This window comes from Labeo rohita, chromosome 12, assembly GCF_022985175.1.
Source record: "Labeo rohita strain BAU-BD-2019 chromosome 12, IGBB_LRoh.1.0, whole genome shotgun sequence".
Lineage (NCBI taxonomy): Eukaryota > Metazoa > Chordata > Actinopteri > Cypriniformes > Cyprinidae > Labeo > Labeo rohita.
In genome coordinates this window covers 17,503,585-17,526,466 of record NC_066880.1, presented here as the reverse complement: position 1 = coordinate 17,526,466, position 22,882 = coordinate 17,503,585, and the positions used below count along the sequence as shown (strand labels likewise).

The 22,882-nt window shown below is 36.5% G+C and overlaps 3 protein-coding genes across 4 annotated transcripts; 2 read left to right on the top strand and 1 right to left on the bottom strand.

Annotated features, from left to right (window-relative positions):
- Positions 1 to 2,592: 2,592 nt before the first annotated feature.
- gip (gastric inhibitory polypeptide) lies at positions 2,593 to 3,504 on the bottom strand. The gene is made up of 5 exons (XM_051125053.1): positions 3,444 to 3,504; positions 3,263 to 3,358; positions 3,038 to 3,175; positions 2,859 to 2,951; positions 2,593 to 2,771 (listed from the first exon to the last, which is right to left on the bottom strand). The coding sequence occupies exons 2-5, from the start codon at positions 3,343 to 3,345 to the stop codon at positions 2,762 to 2,764; spliced, it is 324 nt and encodes a 107-aa protein (XP_050981010.1). The 5' UTR covers positions 3,346 to 3,358; positions 3,444 to 3,504; the 3' UTR covers positions 2,593 to 2,761.
- Positions 3,505 to 4,130: 626 nt separating this feature from the next.
- Positions 4,131 to 12,581, top strand: LOC127174549 (matrix-remodeling-associated protein 7-like). Its single transcript, XM_051125047.1, has 4 exons — positions 4,131 to 4,650; positions 4,758 to 4,887; positions 9,214 to 9,310; positions 11,933 to 12,581. The coding sequence occupies exons 1-4, from the start codon at positions 4,378 to 4,380 to the stop codon at positions 12,045 to 12,047; spliced, it is 615 nt and encodes a 204-aa protein (XP_050981004.1). The 5' UTR covers positions 4,131 to 4,377; the 3' UTR covers positions 12,048 to 12,581.
- Positions 12,582 to 12,695: 114 nt separating this feature from the next.
- st6galnac1.1 (ST6 (alpha-N-acetyl-neuraminyl-2,3-beta-galactosyl-1,3)-N-acetylgalactosaminide alpha-2,6-sialyltransferase 1, tandem duplicate 1) lies at positions 12,696 to 20,904 on the top strand. 2 transcript variants are annotated; one of them, XR_007828888.1, is made up of 10 exons: positions 12,696 to 12,881; positions 13,044 to 13,242; positions 13,313 to 13,475; positions 17,214 to 17,376; positions 17,495 to 17,633; positions 17,843 to 17,943; positions 18,107 to 18,190; positions 18,280 to 18,379; positions 20,200 to 20,423; positions 20,597 to 20,904. XR_007828888.1 is itself a non-coding variant. In XM_051125038.1 (9 exons), exons 1-9 carry the CDS (start codon positions 12,787 to 12,789, stop codon positions 20,371 to 20,373), a joined length of 1,218 nt encoding a protein of 405 aa, XP_050980995.1. In that variant the 5' UTR covers positions 12,696 to 12,786; the 3' UTR covers positions 20,374 to 20,904. The 2 variants fall into 2 exon arrangements, 1 of the variants encoding a protein (XP_050980995.1); XM_051125038.1 differs by having other exon boundaries at positions 20,200 to 20,904.
- Positions 20,905 to 22,882: the final 1,978 nt, after the last annotated feature.

Below are 22,882 nucleotides of genomic sequence, written 5' to 3'. Positions count from 1 at the left end.
TTGTTGATCTTATTTTTGTAGTTACTTTTGTTTTTGTTATTAATGTTATTATTTTTGATGTAAAATAAAATAATACAAATATTTTGTTGCTATTATTATTTTTCTTGTTGTTTATTTGTTACTATTATTATTATTTTGTTGTTGTTTTTTATTTTAGTTGTATTATTGTTATTGTTATTATATTTTAGTTATTTTCTTTTTTGTTATTTTTGCTATTATTGTTTTTTATTTTATTGTTGTTGTTATTTTTGTTATTATTTTTGTCACTTATTTATTATTATTATTTTTGTTGTTGATCTTATTTTTGTAGTTATTTTTGTTATTATTGTTTAATATTATTGCTTCCTATTTTTGCTATTATTGCTTTTTATTCTCTTTTGTTGCTGTACTTTTGTTCTTGTTTTTGTTATTATTATTTTTGTTTGTTTTTTTTTTGTTATTTTTGTTGTTTGTAATTTTTAATATTATTGTTTTTATTTTATTGTTGTTGTTATTTTTGTTATTATTTTTGTAGTTATTATTATGTTGTCATTTGTTATATTTGCTATTGCTATTGTTGTTGATGGTCCTCGCTGTCGTTTGATGGTCCTCACTGTTGTTTGATGGTCTACACCAGACTTCTTCAAATACAGTTCTGATGAACTGGAGCCCTGCAGAGTTTAGCTCAAAACCGGATCAAACTCACTTACCTGTGATTTTTCTAGTGATCCAGAAGACCTTGATTAGCTTGCTCGGTTGTGTTTGATCTGTGCTGGAGCTAAACTCCAGGGCAAGAATTGAGGACCCCTGGTCTATATGTTGAGCTTCACTGTCGTTTTGATGGTCTACACCAGGGTTCCTCAAATAAGGTCCTAAGGAGCTGGTGCCCCGCAGAGTTTAGCTCAAACCCTCATCAAACTCACTTACCTGTGATTTTTCTTATGATCCTGAAGACCTTAATCAGCTTGCTCAGTTGTGTTTGATCTCTGTTGGAGCCAAACTCCAGAGCAAGCTTTGAGGAAGCCTGATAATGTTGGTTTTCACGGTTGTTTGATGGTCTTCCCTGCTGTTTGAAGGCCTTCACTTCACAACATCTCGTTTCAGAATGATTGTTTCGTCGGGCACTGTGGTAAGTGGAGGTGTTCACAAGACACAGTTGGGGAACTCTGTTCTCCAAGGTGCTTTAGACGCACATTAACGCTTTAGCTTTGGTCAAGGAAGAAAAAAAATAGTAAATGCAGTTCACACAATGGTAAATCACAACTAGTCTCACTAGCAGAAACTTGAATGCATCGCCTTTTCTCTGAACTCTTTTTTCAGCAGGTCATTGAAGATGCGGCTGTCTGGATCATCTATAGCTGAAATAATTCTTCTTCAGATCCAGGTGTGAAGTTAGGAAAAGACTATTCATCAGAGCTATCAGTGCATGAGAGAGTTTCACAGGCATACAGAGTGCATTTTGTTCTTGTTCGTCACAAAAAAGGAATTTGGAACGTTTGTGATACGCCGACACTATCGCTCTCGCGAAGCTGATTGCACTGTAAAAAATAAAAAACGCAATTTGTTGAGTCAGCTTAAAATAATTTGTTACCCAGCTGCCTTAAAATTTTAAGTTCAGTCAACTAAAATAAGTTTAGTTAACTTGAAATGTTAAGTTGTACTAAGTAACAACTTAGATATTTGTGTTTGCTAAACTTAACAGATGGGTAAGTAACCCAGCTGCCTTAAAATTTTAAGTTGATTCAACTCAAATATCTAAGTTGTCACTTAGTATAATTTAACATTTCAAGTTGAATAAACTTTTTTTGAGTTGACTGAACTTAAAATTTTAAGACAGCCAGGTTACAAATTATTTTAAGTTGACTCAACAAATTGTTTTTTTTACAGTGTGGCTGTTGAGAGTTAGCGACTTAAAAAAAATTTGTTGTTTCATTTGTAATAGCTACCCAATACTTAACGTTGGCAGCTGCGAGTTCGTTTGTTTTTCGTTGATGTGACGGCAATATAGGCCTATACAGTGTATAAAATATTTGTAGCAACAGAAAAAACATTCACCGCTAGATGTCCTCCTGCCTTTCTGGATAATGATTTGATGTGCTTAAATAAGTGTAAATAAAAATCATTGTTTACTTCACAAGTACGACCACATGAATGAAAGATACGCACGATCCAAACAGTGCCCACATATTAACACCGTTTATGTTTTATATTTTTAAAATCCAGATATGTGCATGGCAAGGTTTACACACCAAACCCCTGATGCTCTGGATGGTCCAGATATCAGTGGTGAGAAGCTTTGGAAAAAGAACGGGAACATGTAAGCCACAAATGACATTTAGGTAAGTATATTGTAAAGGGATAATTCACCCAAAAACATTATGAGCTCTGCCGCCTTATGTTGGGCGTGACTATTTGTAAAGTTGATGGGTTTGGCTTCCGGTCTCATTCGCGTCTGGCTATTTTTAGCTGTACAATGTCATTTTGCTGCTTGAACGAACAGTTTTAATGTTTACTGCACATTTTTATTCTTCTTGTTGTTTCCGCACAGGATCGGAAGTGTCGTTCATAAGCTTACTTTGGCGCTGAAGAATAAGGTACAAACCACAATTTATGATTCTGAAAACAATTTAATTATAATTAGGAGACGTTCATTTAGACATAGATGACAGGATATTCAGTACATTGATTATCTAAGCATTTCCGGTACATTCTTGCTCTTCAAATCAGAGTTGGATTCGATCTGTTGTCCAGGGTTCTTTAGAGGCACGTTAACTGTTTAGCTTTATTGATTCCTATTGATCGAGAAAGAAAAACATGGTAAATGCAGTTTACATGATGGTAAATCACAACTACAGTGTCACTTGGAGAAGGCAACTTACTTGAATGCTTCACCTTTTCTCTGAATCCACATCACAAACTCTTTTTTCAGCAGGTCATTGAAGATGCGGCGATCTGGATCATCTGTAGCTGGTCTGTACAATTGAGTATCACATTCTGCCTGTTATTTTCTATAACTTGAATGTTATAACATACATGCTGCCCATTTTCCCAAACTTACTCGCTTTTCTTCTCCCTCTGATTGAGCAGAAAGTTTACAAAGTTTTTCTGAACCATCGAGTCCACGATTTTGCTGATGTCACTCGCAATGGTTGATTCGGCATAACGACGGCTAAACTTCTGGATGTCATTCAGTGAGCTAAAAACAAAACACAAACTTTTCTTTTACTTGTTTTCATATAAACACACACTTATGTGATTTGATGATGCTCAATTATTATTTTACCTGCTATCAAGAGGCTGGGATCCCACGCATGACCATGCACTGCCCAGGCATATCAAAACCAGCGCAAATACTGCAACCTTCATTTTTCCTGTAATACTTAAAATGAAATGGGAAAAATGGATATCAAGCACCCAACACCACTGACAACAAAACAGCTGAACCTAAATAGATTTAGACCTACCTTTTTCTGTTTCTGGTCCTGTCGTGATTCTGCTTCTTGCCCTTTTTTGGCTAAAACTGGTGCATAAATCTACAGCAAACTGCACTGGGCTTTTATACAGTGCGATTGACATTAACACCAGAACAACAGCTTATTTCCACATCATTAAAACAATTAATAATGAGGGTGATACATAGATGTAAAAGCTGATAAGGCTACTTTTTCTTACAGTCTTTGGTGTCAAATCTATTTACACTCTTTGTGGTTTGTACTAGACAAATAATGTGTTAGTGGAACTGAAAATAGATAAATCACCCCATTAAACCATTCGTTTTTAAAGGCAAGCATATTTTCATTATGCAAATCAGGCAAATATTAGCTGATGGAGGGAAATATTCCAAGCTAATGACTCCAGGTGTCAGGCAGTTTGGGAAAAGTCAACAGATTATATATTCCAAAGGTTCCTATGTCCCTGTGGCAATAATAATAGTGGTGATGGATTTGCAGCTATTGAAGGAATGGCTGGTGAATATGTATTTTTAGACTTTTCTACATCTTCATTAATATTTTAAACAAGATCATTTCATATTCGTTCATATACATACACTTTATTAAAAATGCAAGCTTGTTCTTGACTCAGATTGTTAATGGTGTTTAATTTGTGTCTAATGTTTTTTTTTTTGACTGCTTGTTTCCGACGCTTTTATTTTGAAATCAGAACTTCCGTTGTGAATAGCTCCAAGAAAATCAGAGTATATTTTTGCATGGAGTTATCAACAGTCAAGTGTAATGTTTTCAAAAACAGATAAATTCGTCGCAGTTGCATGTTGTTAAAGTATGCATCTATCAAAATACGCGCGTCAGAAGACAAGAAAACGCCTACGTCAGCGTTAGTTAATAATAAACGCCCAGTTAATCGGATATTGCAAACTAAGAAAGTTATATCATAGGCACGATGGATGGAACCACTGATTTATTTTGGCCGGCGATGCTTTTTACGCTTCTTGCAATTCTAGTAGCAGCTGTTTTCTTGGGAAGAAACAAAGCTCCTGCGCCTTCAAAGTGCTCCCATCAAACTAGCGCTGTTGCGGAGGAGAGAGCTGGTCCAGATCCTGGAGCTTCCTCACAGTATCATGAAAAACATAGTAGTGAAACCAAACAGGACGTTCAGTCGCAATCCAATGCAAAGAGACTCAAAACCAAAGATGAAACTGTAGAACATGTAAAGGTAAGAGTTTGCTCTGCTTAATGCTTTGCAATTGAATGACAAACCAATGAAAACATAAAGAAAATGTTTTTCTAAGAAACCCTTTATTAATTCTGTCTTCTCCTTAGGATTCAAACTCAGATCATTTGGAAAAAGTTTGCGAGTCAGATTCGACAGTTCACTCCTTCACTGGATGGGGGGAGGATTCCTTGGAATCTGGGATAAGGAATGCCCTGAGGAATTATGCTCAATCACCTGGTATAATAATAATAATAGGCTAATAGTAATAATAACTTATTGTTTATCAGTTATAATATTGTTTATTATTACAAATGGTAGAAAATACTTTTTGGGTTACTGTTTCATGAGAATAGATAGACTGGTTTTAAAGTATTTTTTGAACCTCAGATCTGTGAATATACAGTTGCATGTGAAAGTAAAAATGTGAATAATTTTAACCAAATAAGAGATCATACAAAATGCATGTTATTTTTTATTTAGTACTGTCCTGAGTAAGATATTTTACATAAAAGATGTTTACATGTAGTCTATGAGACAAAAAAATGCTGAAATTATTAAAATAACCCCCTTCAAAAGTTTGGGAACCTTTTGGTTCCCTTTGGGGTTTTGTAATGGTTGTTCATGAGTCCCTTGTTTGTTCTGAAGTTAAACTGAGCGCTGTTCTTCAGAAAAATCATCCAGGTCCTGCAGATTCTTCAGTTTTCCAGCATCTTTTGCATATTTGAACCCTTTCCAGCAGTGACTGTGATTTTGAGAGCCGTCTTTTCACCCTAAGGACAACTGAGGGACTCAAACACAACTATTAAAAAATGTTCAAACATTCACTGATGCTCCAAAAAGAAACACGATCCATTAAAAGTCGGGGGTGAAAACTTTTAAATAGGATGAAGATGTCCAAATGTTTCTTATTTTATTGAAATATCATTTTTTTCCATTTAGTACTGCCCTTTGGAAGCAACAGAAGATGCTTGCATGTTTCCCGGAAGACAAATTAGGTACAATTTACCTTGATCTTCAAATTCAAAAAGTTTTCACCCCCTGACTCTTAATGCATCATGTTTCCTTCTGGAGCATCAGTGAATGTTTGAACCCTCTTTAATAGTTGTGTTTTTGAGTCCTTTAATTTTCCTCACTGTGAAAAGATCTCAAAATCATATAGTCACTGCTGGAAAGGGATGGCTGAAACTGGTGCACAAATCTACAGCAAACTGCACTGGGCTTTTATACAGCACGATTGACGTTCCCAAACTTTCACATGCCACTGTAAATGTATTCACTGAAGCTACTTCAATAAAAATGTATTTTACATATAAGCAAATAATTATTATAATAACAAGAGCTACGTTGCACTAAAAAAATGTATTGCTATTGATTTTATTATTGTTTAATAATGATTTTAATATGATATTGTGAAAAAGAAGTGAACTGAATTGTATTAAATGTGCACTTGTTGTGTACTTCAAATATTAAAAGTTTTTTTTATTTAAAAAACTGTACTCGCTAATATATAAAAAGCCACTTAAATGTACTCGTAACACAGTTCGTAGAACGGAAAGAATGAGGCGGGAACCGGCAAACATTTAAACACTTCAATAATAAAATAAACAAACACATAAGTAAAGCGGCAGCCCTTCACGGACGACTGCCACACACAAAACACAAAATAATGTCCAGGCCTGGTCCTCTCTCGTCTTACACTGTCGTCGCTCCTCCTTTTATCCTTCCGGAGCTCCTACGTGGGACTTGAGACCGGTGAGTGGCGCAGGTGTCGCTCATTATCATTATACTCCACCGGCCTCATTCTGTTCCCACGGCTCTCGGCCCCGCCTCACTCGTCACAGTACTTAAAGGGTTAGTTCACCCAAAAATGAAAATTCTGTCAATAATCATTCACCCTCATGTCGTTCCAAACCTGTAGGAATTTTGTTCATCTTCAGAACACAAATTAAGATATTTTTGATTAAATCAGAGAGTAGTCATGATATTCTTGTGAACATGCATCGAGGACAAACGTGGAAGAAAATACTTACTTGCACACAAAAAATATTCTCGTAGTTTCATAAAATTAATATTGAACCACTGATGTCACATGGACTATTTTAACAATGTCTTTACTACCTTCCTAGGCTTTGAACGTGGTAGTTGTGTTGCTGTCTAAGCAGGGTCAGAAAGCTTTTGGATTTCATCAAAAATATCTTAATTTGTGTATTGAAGATGAGTGAATGTCTTACAGGTTTGGAATGACATGAGGGAGAGTAATTAATGACAGAAATTTCATTTTTGGGTGACACTTACACTTTCATGACTACGTTTTTTACACTGTAATTATTGCAAAGAAAACTTTTACTTTAAAATACATTTTAAATAAGTGGTTTAATGATCTTTTGTCATACTTTAAAGAAAAACTGTACTCTTATTTTGATGTTGTGACTAACATACTAAAGCACATGCAAAGTACATGATTGCAACAGTAGTGTGTTATCTGATATTACATTTAAAGTTCATATATTTTAACTGTACTTTCATGTATTTAAATGTAATTGCCACTTTGTCATTACAAATGTGTAATTACACATTTAAACACATGACATACAAGTTTCAATGAAATTACACTGAAGTACTGCTAACACTTTATTGTAGTTGTCCTTGTTAAACATGTTACATGTACTTACTATTATAACCATATATATTAAAACTATTATAACAATTTATTATGCATAATTACATGCAAGTCATGCACTAGGGGTGTGCAAAGCAGCCGGTATTTGTATCTGTATTTGTATTTGTTGAGGGGGAAAAGTATTTGTATTTGTATTTGTATTCGAGTAAAATTCAAAATATATAGGCGTAAAAATCCATTTTTTTTGCGTTACACTTCTACACACTTTTTTTGGCTGGTGGAGGACCAAGAGATGGCTCAGCAGCAGCCACACTCTTTTCTATTTGGTTGCCCAAATCCATGTGAGGAGTTTCAACTAAGTTAATGAGTGACGGGAAGCTATGCTAAGGTTAACTGGGGAGTCGCTCTCTAAACGTGGGGTATTAAAATTGCTTTTGAATGCGCGCGCGCGTTTTACTTTCGGTTTCGTTTTAACGATGGCGCGAAACTCTCTGCGGTGCTGAGCGTCCATTCCACAATACAAGACATTAATTTAACAAAACTATTTAAAAGTGGTGGGACAGAAACGGGATTTTGAAAAGTGTGTCCCCAGTGGAAATTACGCCCCTGCGTGAGTGGAGTTATCATTTGATGTGAATGTATGCCAGAACGTGCGCTGTAGCACAAAATATAGTATATTTCTTCAAAAGCAGATTGTGGAGACATTTTAATTCTCCACAATCAAAAATCGTCATATCACACACCCCTAATTGCAATGTAGTTTGTGCAAATCTGGAACAGAGGTTGGTTAAGAGAGAAAAAACGGCTCCGGTTCCGAGTTTCAGCGGAGCGCAGTGTCAGTGACAGGGAGTGATTGACGACTAATATCTAAATTCTGCATTAAAGTTAAGAATGTAAAGATCAAGTTTAGTTAGTTATGTAATGTTGGAGAGAACGGCGAAACTGTCACTGTATCAGCTCACAGCATTCTGGGCAGTATTAGGCTAGCGAAAGTTTTGTAAAGAAATAAAAACAAGTCGCACCACAATACTTTCTTGCACTCGCACAAATGCTTCCGAATATATTTTGAGGTCGCGCAGATTAAATTTTGGGAGCATATGCGACCAATACGGTCGCAATTTCGAGCCCTGCCCCCAACCCCTCCGACTCCTGATTGTCACTCACTCACTCATGCGGGCATGCACTGCGGTCTCATGAGGAAACGCAGCTTTTTGATATAAAGTTTTTCTTGTTCCCGAATACAAATATTTTTTTTAAGTTTTTGTTCGAAATAAGTATTTGTAAAAAGCACGCTATTTGTGCCTTTCCGAATACCGTATTCGGGTTCGGCTCCAACCCTATCATGCACAAAGCCAAAGCCAAACCCTAATCGTAACCCTAACCACATAGTAAGTACATATTGTAAGTAGTTTATTATATTAAATATGACTCAGTACTTAAATGTGTAATTACACTGTAACATGGACAGTGATTTTTTTGCATAAATATTTAGCATAAATGCTTGTCAGTACATTTTAACTGTATTTCAAAGACAATAAATGTAATTATGAAATTGCATATGAAATATACTACTTAAAGGAGAAGTCCACTTCCAGAACAACAATTTACAAGTAATTTACTCACCCCCTTGTCATCCAAGATGTTCATGTCTTTCTTTCTTCAGTTGTAAAGAAATTATGTTTTTTAAGGAAAACATTTTTCTCCATATAATTTTTAACTTCCAAAATGTAGTTTAAATGCGGCTTCAAAGATCCCAGCAGAGAAAGAAGGGTCTTATCTAGCGTAACAATGGGATATTTTAATAAAAAGAAGACAATTTATATACTTTTTAATGCCAAACGCTCATCTTTTTTACATATAGTTAATTTACTCACATTTTGAAGGATACTAAATGTATGAATACTGCAGAAATTTGACACGGTTTATCTTCCACTTGTCAATAGATGCTGAGAAGAAACCCTTGAGGTACATGGCTGGCATGCTGAGGACCTGTCAGCTTGAAAAGATGATGACCAAAGAAGAACTGGAGGAAGAGCAGAGGTGATTTCTTTTGAACTAAATGTCTTATAAATGTCTTTATAATTTAAATGTCTTATAAAGTGCTGTTGGACAGTGAGAAGATTAACCAGAATCAAGAGGATGGTTTAAAAGTTGGCTTTTGTCCACAGTGTAATCAGACTGCATTTCAGGCTGCATTTATTTGATCCAAAAGAAAATAAAATAAAAACTGTAGCAGTAGAAGTATTATTACAATTTAAAATAATAGTTTTCAGTTTTAATATATTTAAAAGTAAATTAAAACATATTCAGTTCAAATAAATTGTACCATTACTGTCATGTTTGATCAGTTTAAAATATCATGTGTAAAGCCGAAGGTTTACTCTGAGTCATTCGTCAAATCTTACCCTTGTTTACTTAATATTCTAAAATTATGCCTGTCTTGTTTGTTCTCCGAGACCCACAGGATGTGCTTTGCCATCTTGTTGATATATGACTCATGCAAACAATTGGTCTGTATTCACACCCTCCACCCATAACCAACATGTTATAAAATGTTTTTTATTAACAGTTCGCAAACACTTCTGTCAAACATGGTCACTTTAATATTGTACTTTCATAGTTTGCAGTCACACATGGCATTGTTGATTATCTAGCTAGGTAAACAAAAAAATGTTCTGTTTGAACAGTTTATGCTTCAGCACACCTGATTGGTCATGTTAGATAAACTCACCAAAAAAGGTTTAAGGCTATTCACATTTTCTGTTTGCCTGTTGTTCCTTTACACCCGGATAGGCACGTCGTACCTGCACGAATGCGAATTCACATGTTTTTACTTAGATAGGATATATTGTATTATTTTAACTGAACTAAATTAAGCTGTTCCTTCTTTTTTCATTTCTACACCACTTTGCATTGATATATAAACAGTCATGGCTAAAAATATCGACACCCTTGCAATTCTGTCAGAAAATGCAACATATTTCTCAGAAAATTGTTCCAATTGCAAATCTTTTAGTATTCACGTGCTTATTGTTTTTGGTTGCACTGCAACAACACAAAAAACAGAGAAGAAAAGTCAAACTTGATCAAATTTCACACAGAACTCAAAAATGGACTGGACAAAATTATTGGCACCTTGTCAAAATTGTAAGAAATAATTGCTTTTCAAGCATGTGATGCTCCTGTAATTTGTATTTAGACACCTGTGGCAAGTAACAGGTGTGGGCAATATAGTAATCACACTTGCAGCTAGTTAAAATGGAGAAAAGTTGACTCAACCTTTGTGTTGTGTGTCACACTGAGCATGGAGGGAAAAAAAGAAGTGTAAAGAGTTGTCTGTGGATTTGAGAGAAAAAATTGTGGAAAAACATGGACAATCTCAAGGCTACAAGTCCATCTCCAGAGATCTTAATGTTTCTGTGTCCACTGTGTGCAATATCATCAAGAGGTTTACAGCCCATGGCACTGTAGCTAACCTCCCTGGACGTGGAATGAAACAGCAGAATTAATAAAAAATTACAACGAAGGATTGTTCGAATGGTGGATAAAGAACCCCGATTAACTTACAAACAAATTCAAGCTGATCTGCAGACACAGGGTACAACAGTGACAGCTCGCACTATCCGTCACCATCTGAATGAAAAGGGACGCTACAGTAGGAGACCACTGCTGACACAAAGGCATAAAAAAGCAAGACTGGAGTTTGTCAAAACTTACGTGACAAAACCACAATCCTTCTGGGAGAATGTACTGTGGACAGATGAGATAAAAGTGGAGCTTTTTGGTAAAGGACTTCGTGGCACTGTTTACAGAAAAAGAAATGAGGTTCCTACAGTCAAACATGGTGGAGGTTCAAAGATGTTTTGGGTGTGAACAGTATCATGAAATCTGATGATTACCAAAGAATTTTGGGTCGCAACATAGTGGCCAGTGTCAGAAAGCTGCGTCTCCACCAGAGGTCACGGGTCCTCCAGCAGGACAATGACCCAAAACACACTTCAAAAAGCACTCAGAAATGCTTACAAAGCGCTGGAGAGTTCTTAAAAAATTGGCCAGCAATGAGTCCAGCCTGTGGAGAGATCTCAAAACAGCAGTTGGGAGAAGGCATCCTTCAAATCTGAATGACCTGGAGCAGTTTGCAAAAGAAGAGTGGTCCAAAATTCCAGTAGAGAGGTGTAAGAAAGTCATTCATGGTTACAGGAAGCAACTGATTTCAGTTATTTTTTCCAAAGGGGGTGCTACCAAATATTACGTTAAGGGTGCCAATAATTTTGTCCAGTGCATTTTTGGGTTCTGTAACTGCAACAGTTTTCAGAAAGGGTGCCGATATTTTTGGCCATGACTGTATAAATAGACTAGTAATAAACAAAAATATTGCAAAACCAGTTCAGCGGCATTCATATACAGGTACGGTTTAAATAGAACTTGCAGAATGAATTAAAAAAATGTTAATAGTAATAATATCTAAATAAGAGGATCACAAAAAGACAAAATAATAGCTGAATTTATCATTTATACATATGTCAGGTTTTGTGCATTTCTTTGGTTTTCCAGAATACTTGAACCCTTTCCAGCAGTGACTGAGTGTCTTTTCATGGTAAACTTACATCCATAACTAAACATCTGACATATGTGTTGTATAAAGTTTTTGTTTTCTTTCAGGGCTCAGCGAGAGCAGTTGGCTGCTATCTTCCAGCTGCTCAAAGACAAACAAGACACGTTTGGTGAGGTGACAGAGAATGATTTACAAGAACAGTTTAAACTCTATTCTGTTTAACAGATCAGTAGAATGTATTGAAAAACACTATCTGTAGTTAATGTGGAACCGTTGATTCAAATACCATTTTACAGGTGTGTACTCAAGTTGAAATCAGTGACTTAATTGAAGCTGTTAACTGAAATATTTGATTGTGCAAAAGAGATTGTAATTTATTATGACTTACATGTTTATATATGTATTTTTTAACCAATTTTATTAATAATGAGTAGCAAGGAATTGAAAAAAAGTCTAGAAAGTTAAGTAGAAAATTCAGTAGTAGTCATTTTGTCTTCTTTTTATTTGTGCTTTAGCTTTACCTAATGGTTACGGTTCATGTCAGTTCAATCCGTATACATGTATGAACTGAATACAGTATGAACTAAAAAAAAAAGAAAAAAAAAACTAAAAAAAAAATTCAAACTCAGTATTACTCACTCTAGCTATCGTAGCTATCTTACAGTGACGCTGTGCTTCTTTAAGTTACTAGTGTGAAAATGGACAAATGATGCATATTATTTTTATTTTTATAAATAAAAAACACTCTTTGCTTTATTTTTGTATTATTCATCTACTGTGTTATGTTTGAACACTGCTCATTGGTCTGTGCAGGCAGTGGGTGGACTGTAATCCAGAAATAAACACCTGGTGTGATGATGTAATGAATTTGAATAGGTGGATTATAAAACAGTGAAGTGTTTCACATGGTTCAGATGAATGGGGTCAGACTGATAAGATGAGTAAAAGTCAGTCATGAAATATGCAGAAAGCTTGGGCCGTTTTGAGTCTCATTCTGACTTGTTGCATGCTGCTCTATCTACTACTTTGGGAGAATCTCTCTGAACAGTTTCACAGGTAAGAAACTAAAAATATAAGTTAATATACAATTAACATTCTAAATTTGTATTATAAGGTGTAATTATGATATTCTAATGACTCATTTGTTAAATATTTGTCTGCCTGGATTACCACAAAAAGTTTATTCCTGTTTTTGCTCTACACTTTCCTCCTGTTTAGCAAAACTGTCACCATTTCTGCATTGATTTTATCACGACTTAGAAATACTAGTTTGCACATAGCTGAAAGACCCATTTTTCCCACTGAGAAAGAAGTCAGCACAACACCTATTCCGATACTCTATAAGAATAATTTTACAAAACTTCCAGAGTGGGATTTCGAAGATGTTTATTTGCGCAACAGTGAAGCTAGAAGACCTGTAAGTTGTTCTTTTCCAATACCATTCTCACTGTAAAGTTGTGCAGTCGATTTAATCGCCTTTTCTGTAGACCTGTCCAAAGTCCCTTCAAAACACAGAGGATCCCAAGTTCAAGGAGGCTGTTCTTCCAGACATTCAGCTGTGGCTGTACAAAAATCTACTCAACATAACAGAATGGAATCGATTAGCCCACTTCAACAATCCTTTCGGCTTCATGGAATACAAGTACAATGGTGATAACCTTAAAGCAAATGAAAAATTATTACTGTCATAATATGGGTGTGTAGAATCCTGAATATGTTGAGGAGAGGGTGGAGCGGGTCATTATTAGCTTAATGTCATTAGACTTTGGCACTGTAAACAGTGGAATCTGATGTCTTTTTCTTTGCTTTAGGACATATGTGATCCTGGTCCACAAAACCAGTCATAAGTAGCACGGGTGTATTTGTAGCAAAAGCTAACGATACAATGTATGAGTGTTTTTTTTTATGAATGTTTTTTTTTGTTTTTAAATTATTAGGATATTAATTAAAGATTATGTTCCATGAAGATATTTTATAAATTTCCTACTGTAAATATATCAAAACTTAATTTTTGATTAGTAATATGCATTGCTAACAACTGTAAAGGCGATTTTCTCAGTATTTTGATTTTTTTGCATCACCGGATTCCAAATTTTCTAATAGTTGTATCTCTAAATATTGTCATATCCTAACAATAAAATACTGGAAAGCTTATTTATTCAGCTTTCAGATTATGTATAAATCTCAATTTCAAAAAAAAATTTACCCTGGTTTGACTGGTTTTGTGGTCCAGGGTCACATATTACGGCTACAGTACAGGTTAAGTTTAAATTGACAGCATTTGTGGCATAATGTCGATTATTCCTGTCCCACCCTTTCTTTTAAAGTCACCACCATCTATTTTTATGGATTATTGAAGTGTTTATTATAAATTATTTATTAATTCACATTTTTTTAATTCATGCACTCTTTTTAAAAATAAAGGTGCTTTAAAAGGTTCTTCACAGCAATGCCATAGAAGAACCATTTTTGGTTCCACAGAGAACCATTCAGTCAAATGTTCTCTAAAAAAACATCTTGACAAAAACCATCCTGTAACACCTTTATTTTTAAGAGTGTGGAAGGCAACTTCTTGTCTGACATTCGTTTTTTTCTTTCTTGTCTTCACAAGATTTTCTTTTATTTATTTATTTATTTATTTTTTGCAGTTGCGTGATACAAACTTGCAATTTTGACTTTGTTTTTCCTCAGAATTGCAAGATATGAACTCGCAGATTTTGAGAAAAAAGTGATTTTATATCTCACAATTCTGACTTTATAACACGCAATTGCGAGAAATCAGAAGACAAGTCAGAAGTCACGCAAGAGAAAAGAGTCAGAATTCTGAGAAATAAACTTGCAATTGCGAGAAAAAACACAATTCTGACTTTATATCATGCAATTGCAAGAAATCAGAGGAAAAGCCAGAAGTCACCCAGAAGAAAAAAGTCAAATTCGAAGACCTTTCCTGACCCCACCCCCTCTCTCTTTCCCACTTCACTTCCTGTCAATTTCTTATCAGTCCTGTCACAATAAACCAAAAAATGCTCCCTCATAAAAAAAAAAGAATTCCGAGATATAAACTCGCAATTTTGAGACAAAAAAGTACGAATTGCGAGATACAAACACGCATTTGCGAGAGAAAAAAAGTCAGAATTGCAGAATACAAACTTGCATTTGCAAGAAAATAGTCAGAGTTCGAGTTTATATCTCAGAAAAAAAGTAAGAATCGCAAGATACAAACTTGCAATTGTGAGAAAAAAAGAATTGCAAGATACAAACTTGCATTTGCGAGAAGAAAGTCAGTATTATGAGCTTATATCTCACAATTCTGACTTTATATCGCACAATTGCAAGAAATCAGAAGAGACGTCAGAAGGCACGCAAAAGAAAAAAGTCAGAATTCCGAGATATAAACTTCCATTTGCAAAAAAAAAGTCAGAATTGCAAGTTTAAATCTCACAATTCTGACTTTATAACACAATTGCGAGAAATCAGAAGTCAGAAGTAAATAAAAAAGTAAGAATTCTGAGAAATAAACTTGCAATTGAGAGAAAAAAAGTCAGAATTGCAAGATACAAACTTGAATTTTAGAGAAAAAGTCAGAACTGCAAGATACAAACTATCATTTGTGAGAAAAAAGTCAGAATTACAAGTTTATATCTCACAATTCTGACTTTATCAAACAATTGCAAAATCAATTAGAGGAAGAGAAGTCAGAAGTACCGTAAGAGAAAAATGTCAGAATTCCGAGTTATAAACTCACAACTGCAAAACAAAAAATTTAAGAATTGCGAGATACAAACATGCATTTGTGAGAAAAAAGTCAGAATTGTGAAATACAAACTTGCATTTGCAAGAAAAAAAAATCTGAATTGCGAGTTTAAATCTCACAATTCTGACTTTATAACACAATCGGGAGAAATCAGAAGAGAAGTCAGAATCCACGCGAGAGAAAAAAAGTCAGAAATCTGGGATATAAACTCGCAATTGCTGTCAGAACATGCAATTTTGAAGTCAGAATTGTGAGTTTCTATCTCGCAATTCCAACTTTATAACTCACAATTGCTAGTTTAAATATGACACAGTTCTGAGGAAAAAAGACAGAATTGTGAGTTGATAAAAATTTTTATATAAAGGTTTATATAACCTTTTTTTTTTTTAACAGGCTTCTATAGAAAACCCTAAAACAACTGTAAAAATTATGAGAACAGTTTTTTAAATAGAATTATTTATTGTGATAAATAAACATTATGCCAGGAACACTGTTGTTTAAGCTAAACTTGCAACATTGAAAGTATTCCCTTAAAGGGGTCATCGGATGCCCATTTTCCACAAGTTGATATTATTCTTTAGGGTCTTAATGAAAAGTTAAAAAGTTAAAAATTCTCAGTGGTTGTGTAAAACAACACCCTTTTTACCTTGTCAAAATCAGCTCTGCAAAAATCATCTCATTCTGGTCGAGGCTGCTTTAAATGCAAATGAGCTCTGCTCGCCCCACCCCTGTTTACTTTAGCCGTATTTAGCCGTTAAACTTGCTAACTAAAGATAACTAAAGATTCATTAAAAAACCCTTATACTCACTTCTGCTGTAAGTGAAGCTGGATCATGAATGATTCACGTGAACATAGACGGATATATGTAGATCGGGAGGTGCATTCCCTTCAAACAAATGTAATCCACTGCATCTTCAGCAGCTCAGATGTCGGGAGTAAATGACGGCCACTACGTTCATTATTACATCCAGCAACACAACACCTCAATCGCTCAATTGGAGATATTCTTGCTAACTTACATCCCTGCTTCTGCATCGAAACAAAAGAGGGCGGACTGTTACAGCTGATCTGAGGTAAAACGCTCATGTCAATCAACTATCGTACTCTCTATCAACTATCACACTGACAGGCATCTGAGAATGGCTCGATTTGAAAAAGGGGATATTATTTTTACAGATTAATTAAAAACCACTGCATGGATTTTTATCATTATAGTAGATTTGTACATACACTGACAACACACATTAATGTTCAAACAACATGTAAAAGTGAACTTAGCATCCAATGACCGCTTTAAAGGAACAGTTTACCCCAAAATTACAAAATACAAATTTACTAACCTGCAGGCCATCGAAGATGTAGGTGAGTTTGCATCTTCACTAAGACGAATTTGAAGAAGTTTTATCAGTTGCTCACCAGTGGATCCTATGCAGTGAATGGGTGCCGTCAGAATGAGAGTCCAAACAACTAATAAAAACATCACAATAATCCACAAGTAATCCACACCACTCCAGTCCATCAATTAACATGTTGTGAGGATCCACTGGGGAACAAGTGATGTAAAGCTACAGTAAATGACAAAACAAACTCATTTCTTTACATGCATGCTTTACATTTTTTTCTTTCACCAAAGAGGTAAAACGAGCAGTGGATTTGATACCAAAGCCTTCAATATTTCTGCCTGTGCCTGAAAATTCAAAGGATGGCTGTATCCGCTGTGCTGTTGTGGGCACTGGTGGCATTCTCAATAACTCAAAGATGGGCAAAGAGATAGACTCCCATGATTATGTTTTCCGGTAAGAGTCAAAACAAGTAAGAAGAGTTGACAACGGAATGAAATAGTAATGTGAATGATAATGCATGACCATAACAGTTTGGTAAACTGAGGTCATGACTTTGTGTCTTCTGAAACAGAGTAAATGGAGCTGTTATTCAAGGTTACGAGGAGGATGTTGGAAATAAAACATCAGTCTATGTACATACATCTTTTTCCATGTATTCCAACATTATAACATTAAAGAAGTATGGCTTTAACAGTATTCCACTAGATAAGGTCAGTATATTATACAGTGAACTCTATCTTCAAAAGTAAATTTTCAAAGTAATTTGCATGTTGATTACTCACTTTCAAGGCAGTCCTGCTGTTTTCTTCATTTATATAAATACATTACACTACCGTGCAACAGTTTGAGGTTTTAATGTTTTTAAGAAGTCTCTTATGCTCATCAAGGTTGCATTTATTTGCTCAAATATTTTCAATAGGGCATCAAATATGTAATGATCCCTGAAGGCATGAGGGACTTTGATTGGCTCCAAGGCCTTTTGCAGGGAAAAGCATCCAACGGGTCATTCAAGGGTGTGAGGTACAGTATCTAACTCTAGTTCTTTCAAAACATGCCAGTAAACAAGAATAACATTGCAACAGTACTACAGTGTTTACAGTGCTTGGCTCCACCTCAATTTGATAAGATGTGAAAATGTATTATGTTATTGATTTGTTAAAAAAATGCATTTATTCTTCCGTAGCCCACTGAAATATTTCAAAGGGAATTTTAACGAGAGTAGGTTCTATGTTCTTCACCCTGATTTTCTTCGATACATTCGCAACAGGTAACATTCATGTTACAGTGACCAGTAGTCATATAACAACCTAGGCGTGATCCGTCTCTTTTGAATGACCCTCATTTTTTAAAAAACAGATTCATGCCATCAAAACAACTGCAGGGCAGATACTGGGCAATATATAGACCGACCAATGGAGCATTTGCTTTGTTCTTGGCTATTCACACATGTGATATTGTAAGTATTATCTATTCATTCAGCTTATTCATCAGGTTTTTTGTAGCTATTTAAAGGGATAGTTCACTCAAAAATGAAAATTCTGTCATTATTTATTCATCCTCATGTCGTTCCAAACCTGTAAGACCTTTGTTCATCTTCGGAACACAAATTAAGATATTTTTGATAAAAAACTGCAAAGGAAACAAAAATAGCGACTGAACAATTTCTTCTCTTTCATGTCAGTCTTTGACGCGAGTACATGTGAGTATCGATTGATGTTCTTACTATCTTTCCGGGCCTTGAACGTGTCTCTCGGATAGCTCTAGGATTTCATCAAAAATATTTTAATTTGTGTTCGAGATGAACGAAGGTCTTAAAAGAGAAGTTCACTTCCAGAACAAAAATTTACAGATAGTGTCCCTTGTCATCCAAGATGTTCATGTCTTTCTTCAGTCGTAAAGAAATTGTTTTTTGAGGAAAACATAGACTGTAAAAAATATGGACGTCACCTGTAGGAGCATTTTTGAAGCTGTTAGTGGGCGGGAGTCGGCCTTTGCCATCTTGGAATCGCGTCACTGCACGTCACTCCCAGATAATTGAAAATGGGCAATGACGTGGGACGTGGGTGGAGCTGGTTGCTGAAACCATGCCCTCCTAGCGCGACGGTGGTGACAGCAGCGGCAAGTCACTTAAGTGGCCACACCCTAAATTATGTAGAACTTTAAGGCTTAATATAATTTAAACGGATGAGTTATAAAAAATCCAGCCCTCCACAGTTGACATGAAGGGCACAATTAGCTATATAGACCAAAACCACTTTTTGTACCAGGCTGTAAACATATTTTTTTTCTGCTGTAAAGTTGGAGCCAGTCTCTAGCGGCCAGTCAATGAATTGCGAGTTTGAACTTCCAAAATGCAGTTTAAATGCGGCTTCAAACGACGATCCCAAATGCAGTTGTAAATGATCCCAGCCGAGGAAGAAGGGTCTTATCTAGCCAAACGATCGGTTATTTTCATAAAAAAAATACAATTCAAATATTTTTTAACCTCAAACGCTCATTTTGTCTTACTCTGCCTGAACTCTGTGTATTCTGGTTCAAGACAGTTAGGGTATGTCGAAAAACTCCCATCGTATTTTCTTCCTTAACTTCAAAAATCATTTCAATATCATCCTATATCGCTACAGAAGTACCGACCCAGTCTTTGCAAAGTGAACATGCAAAAAAAAATTAAACACCCTTTACGAAAAAGGTAAAACAGCAATTTGGGACGATTTTGAAGTTGAGGGAGAACATGAGATGGGAGTTTTTTGACATACCCTAACTGTCATGAACCGGAAAAAAACTGAGTTCAGGCAGAGCAAGACAAGATGAGCTTTTGACATTAAAAAGCATAGAAACGGTATATTTTTTATGAAAATAACCTTTTTCCTCGGCTGGGATCATTTAGAGCCCTTTGAAGCTGCATTTAAACTACATTTTGGAAGTTCAAACTCGGGGCACCATTAAAGTCCACTATATGAAGAAAAATCCTGAAATGTCCTCAAAAAAAATAAAAAATAAAAATCTTCACGGCTGAAAAAAGAAAGACATGAACATCTTGGATGACAAGGGGGTGAGTAAATTATCTGTAACTTTTTCTTCTGGAAGTGAACTTATCCTTTTGGAACAACATGAGGGTAAGTAATTTATGACAGAATTTTCATTTTTTGGGTGAACTACGCTGAAAGTACTCTAAAATACTCTTTTCTGTTATCATATATAATTTTTAAGTGTATTGTACATATAGTAGTGATATTTTATGAATATTATTTGACAATGCTTTATGCTCAACATCAGGTGGACGCCTATGGATTTATTACAGAAGACCACCATATGTACTCCAACTATTATTATGAAATGTTTAAAAAAACCCATGTCATTTTCTATATTAACCACGACTATGGCCTGGAGATAAAGACTTGGAAGGAACTGCATGATGCTGGAATCATTAGACTCTTCCAAAGAAACTAAAGCTGCTTTTCCACCATTTCCATCGCAGTCTTAAGTACCATGAAGATTAGGTAAATAGTCAGCGTGACTTTTTAAAAAAAAAAATTAACTTTCTGGCTTGCGTCCTTAGTTCGGACTTCGCAAGGTCGACTCATGTCCTCAAAGAGGCGCTGTCTTCATAAATAAACCACAAATTTGAGTTTTAAACAACTACATTCTCGCCTGAAATACTACATTTATTTAGATCCTGGTTCCTGCATTGGAAACACACCGAACACCGCCCTGTTTCCAAGTACCTGTTTCCAGGATGAAGTTCCTGCGGTGGAAACAGGACTTAAGACATCAAAGACAGAAGGAGACAGGCGGTATTTTAAAAGATATTTGTATTTATAAGTTATGATCCTCTAACAAGCTCTGCCTTGGTTACTCATAGAGAAGACTGACAAGACCCGTCTTGGAAAGCTATGAACTAAAACTAAATGAAACATCTGTAATGTGTTGCAAATGAAAGGTTATACTAGTTTCTTCACTAGTATCTTTTTTAATAAAGGAAAGTGATATTTAAATAGTCTGGTTTGTGTGTGTTCGATCTTAAATTATTCCTCATTACATTGGATCAATCAAATTCCCAACATAAATGTATTTTTTATTTATTCAGCTTTTTTATATATATATATATATATATATATATATATATATATAAATATAATATTTACATTCTTGATTTTATTAATACATTTGTTTTTCTCAGAAATGCAAAATGAAGATGTAAAGAATAAAAAAAAACAAGTTGTTTTCTTGTTGATTTATGTAAAGTAGTATAGAGCAGCACACACCTGTGAAAGCTTTCTTTGCTTAAGCTACAGTTTGCTTAAAACATAAACTGTTTATACAAATTTGATGCATCACTGAACCATGTGTTTATTTTAGGATTTAGAGACTAGAGAACGTTAGGGTGGGATCATCTTTCTGTAACGCCACGCCAGCAGAGGGAGCCCTCACCCACTGACTGACTGTTGCTGCTCCCTCTGCTGCTTCACTGGTAACTTCCTGTTTGGTGGCAATATAAGGAGGCCATTTTCAACAGGAAGTTGCCAAGTATTGTTTTGCTCATGCGGACTCTACCAAGCGGTTTTCCCTGTTTCCTTTTCCCTGTTTTTGTCATTGCCACGGTTTTGTTTATTGTCATAGTTTTGCTTTTGTTTCATGCCATAGTTCTGTCTAGTTTTGCCATCGTTCCTTGCCTTGTTTATTTGTTACTTTTTGGACTGCTCTCTTTGGTTTTGGACTCTGCCTGTTTACTGGATTTACGTACTCGCCTTGCCCTGGATATTACTGTTTGTTTGGTTATCGACCCTGCCTGTCTTGACTACGATCTGTTTATTAAAAGCTCGCACTTGGATCTTATACGCTTCCTACGAGTCCTCATTACAGAATACTTCGCCTCTCAAAGATCCAGCGGCTTTCATACACAGATCACCATGGACCCAGCATCACGCCTCGTTCAACTTCGTCAAGGTAACCGGCACATTGAGCAGTATGTCATGGATTTTTGTGAGCTTTGTCACTTGGTGGACTTTCAGGACAGTTTTCTTAAGGACATTTTCTTCTATGGTTTAAACAAGGACATTTCAGTAAATATGCCACGTCATCACCGCAACTGGTCATTAATCCGATATATTGACTATGCTCTGTTGCTGGCTGGATCATCATTTACTGTGGGGATTGCAGATAAGGAGCCCTGCAAACCTACAGCACCCAGCACATCAGAACATCTTCACACCCCAACCTTCATGTCTGGAATTATTCAGGTAACGTCAGAGCCCTATCATGCCATGTCCACCACGCCAAGACCAGTTCACGTCATGCCTGCCAAGTCAAAGCCTGTTCAAGTCACATCCACCAAGTCAAGGTCTGCTCACGTCACGTCTGCCAAGCCACAGCCTGCTCACGCCACGTCTGCCGCTCCAGGGCCTGCTCACGCCATGCCTGCCGCTCCAGGGCCTGCTCACGCCATGCCTGCCGCTCCAGGGCCTGCTCACGCCATGCCTGCCGCTCCAGGGCCTGCTCACGCCATGCCTGCCGCTCCAGGGCCTGCTCACGCCATGCCTGCCGCTCCAGGGCCTGCTCACGCTCCAGGGCCTGCTCACGCCATGCCTGCCGCTCCAGGGCCTGCTCACGCCATGCCTGCCGCTCCAGGGCCTGCTCACGCCATGCCTGCCGCTCCAGGGGGCCATGCCTGCCGCTCCAGGGCCTGCTCACGCCATGCCTGCCGCTCCAGGGCCTGCTCACGCCATGCCTGCCGCTCCAGAGTCTGCACCTGTCATGGCCGCCCGTCCAGAGTCTGCACACATGATGGCCGCCCGTCCAGAGTCTGCACCCAAGATGGCCGCCATCCCCGAGCCAGTCCACAAGATGGCCGCCATCCCCGAGCCAGTCCACAAGATGGCCGCCATCCCCGAGCCAGTCCACAAGATGGCCGCCATCCCCGAGCCAGTCCACAAGATGGCCGCCATCCCCGAGCCTGTCC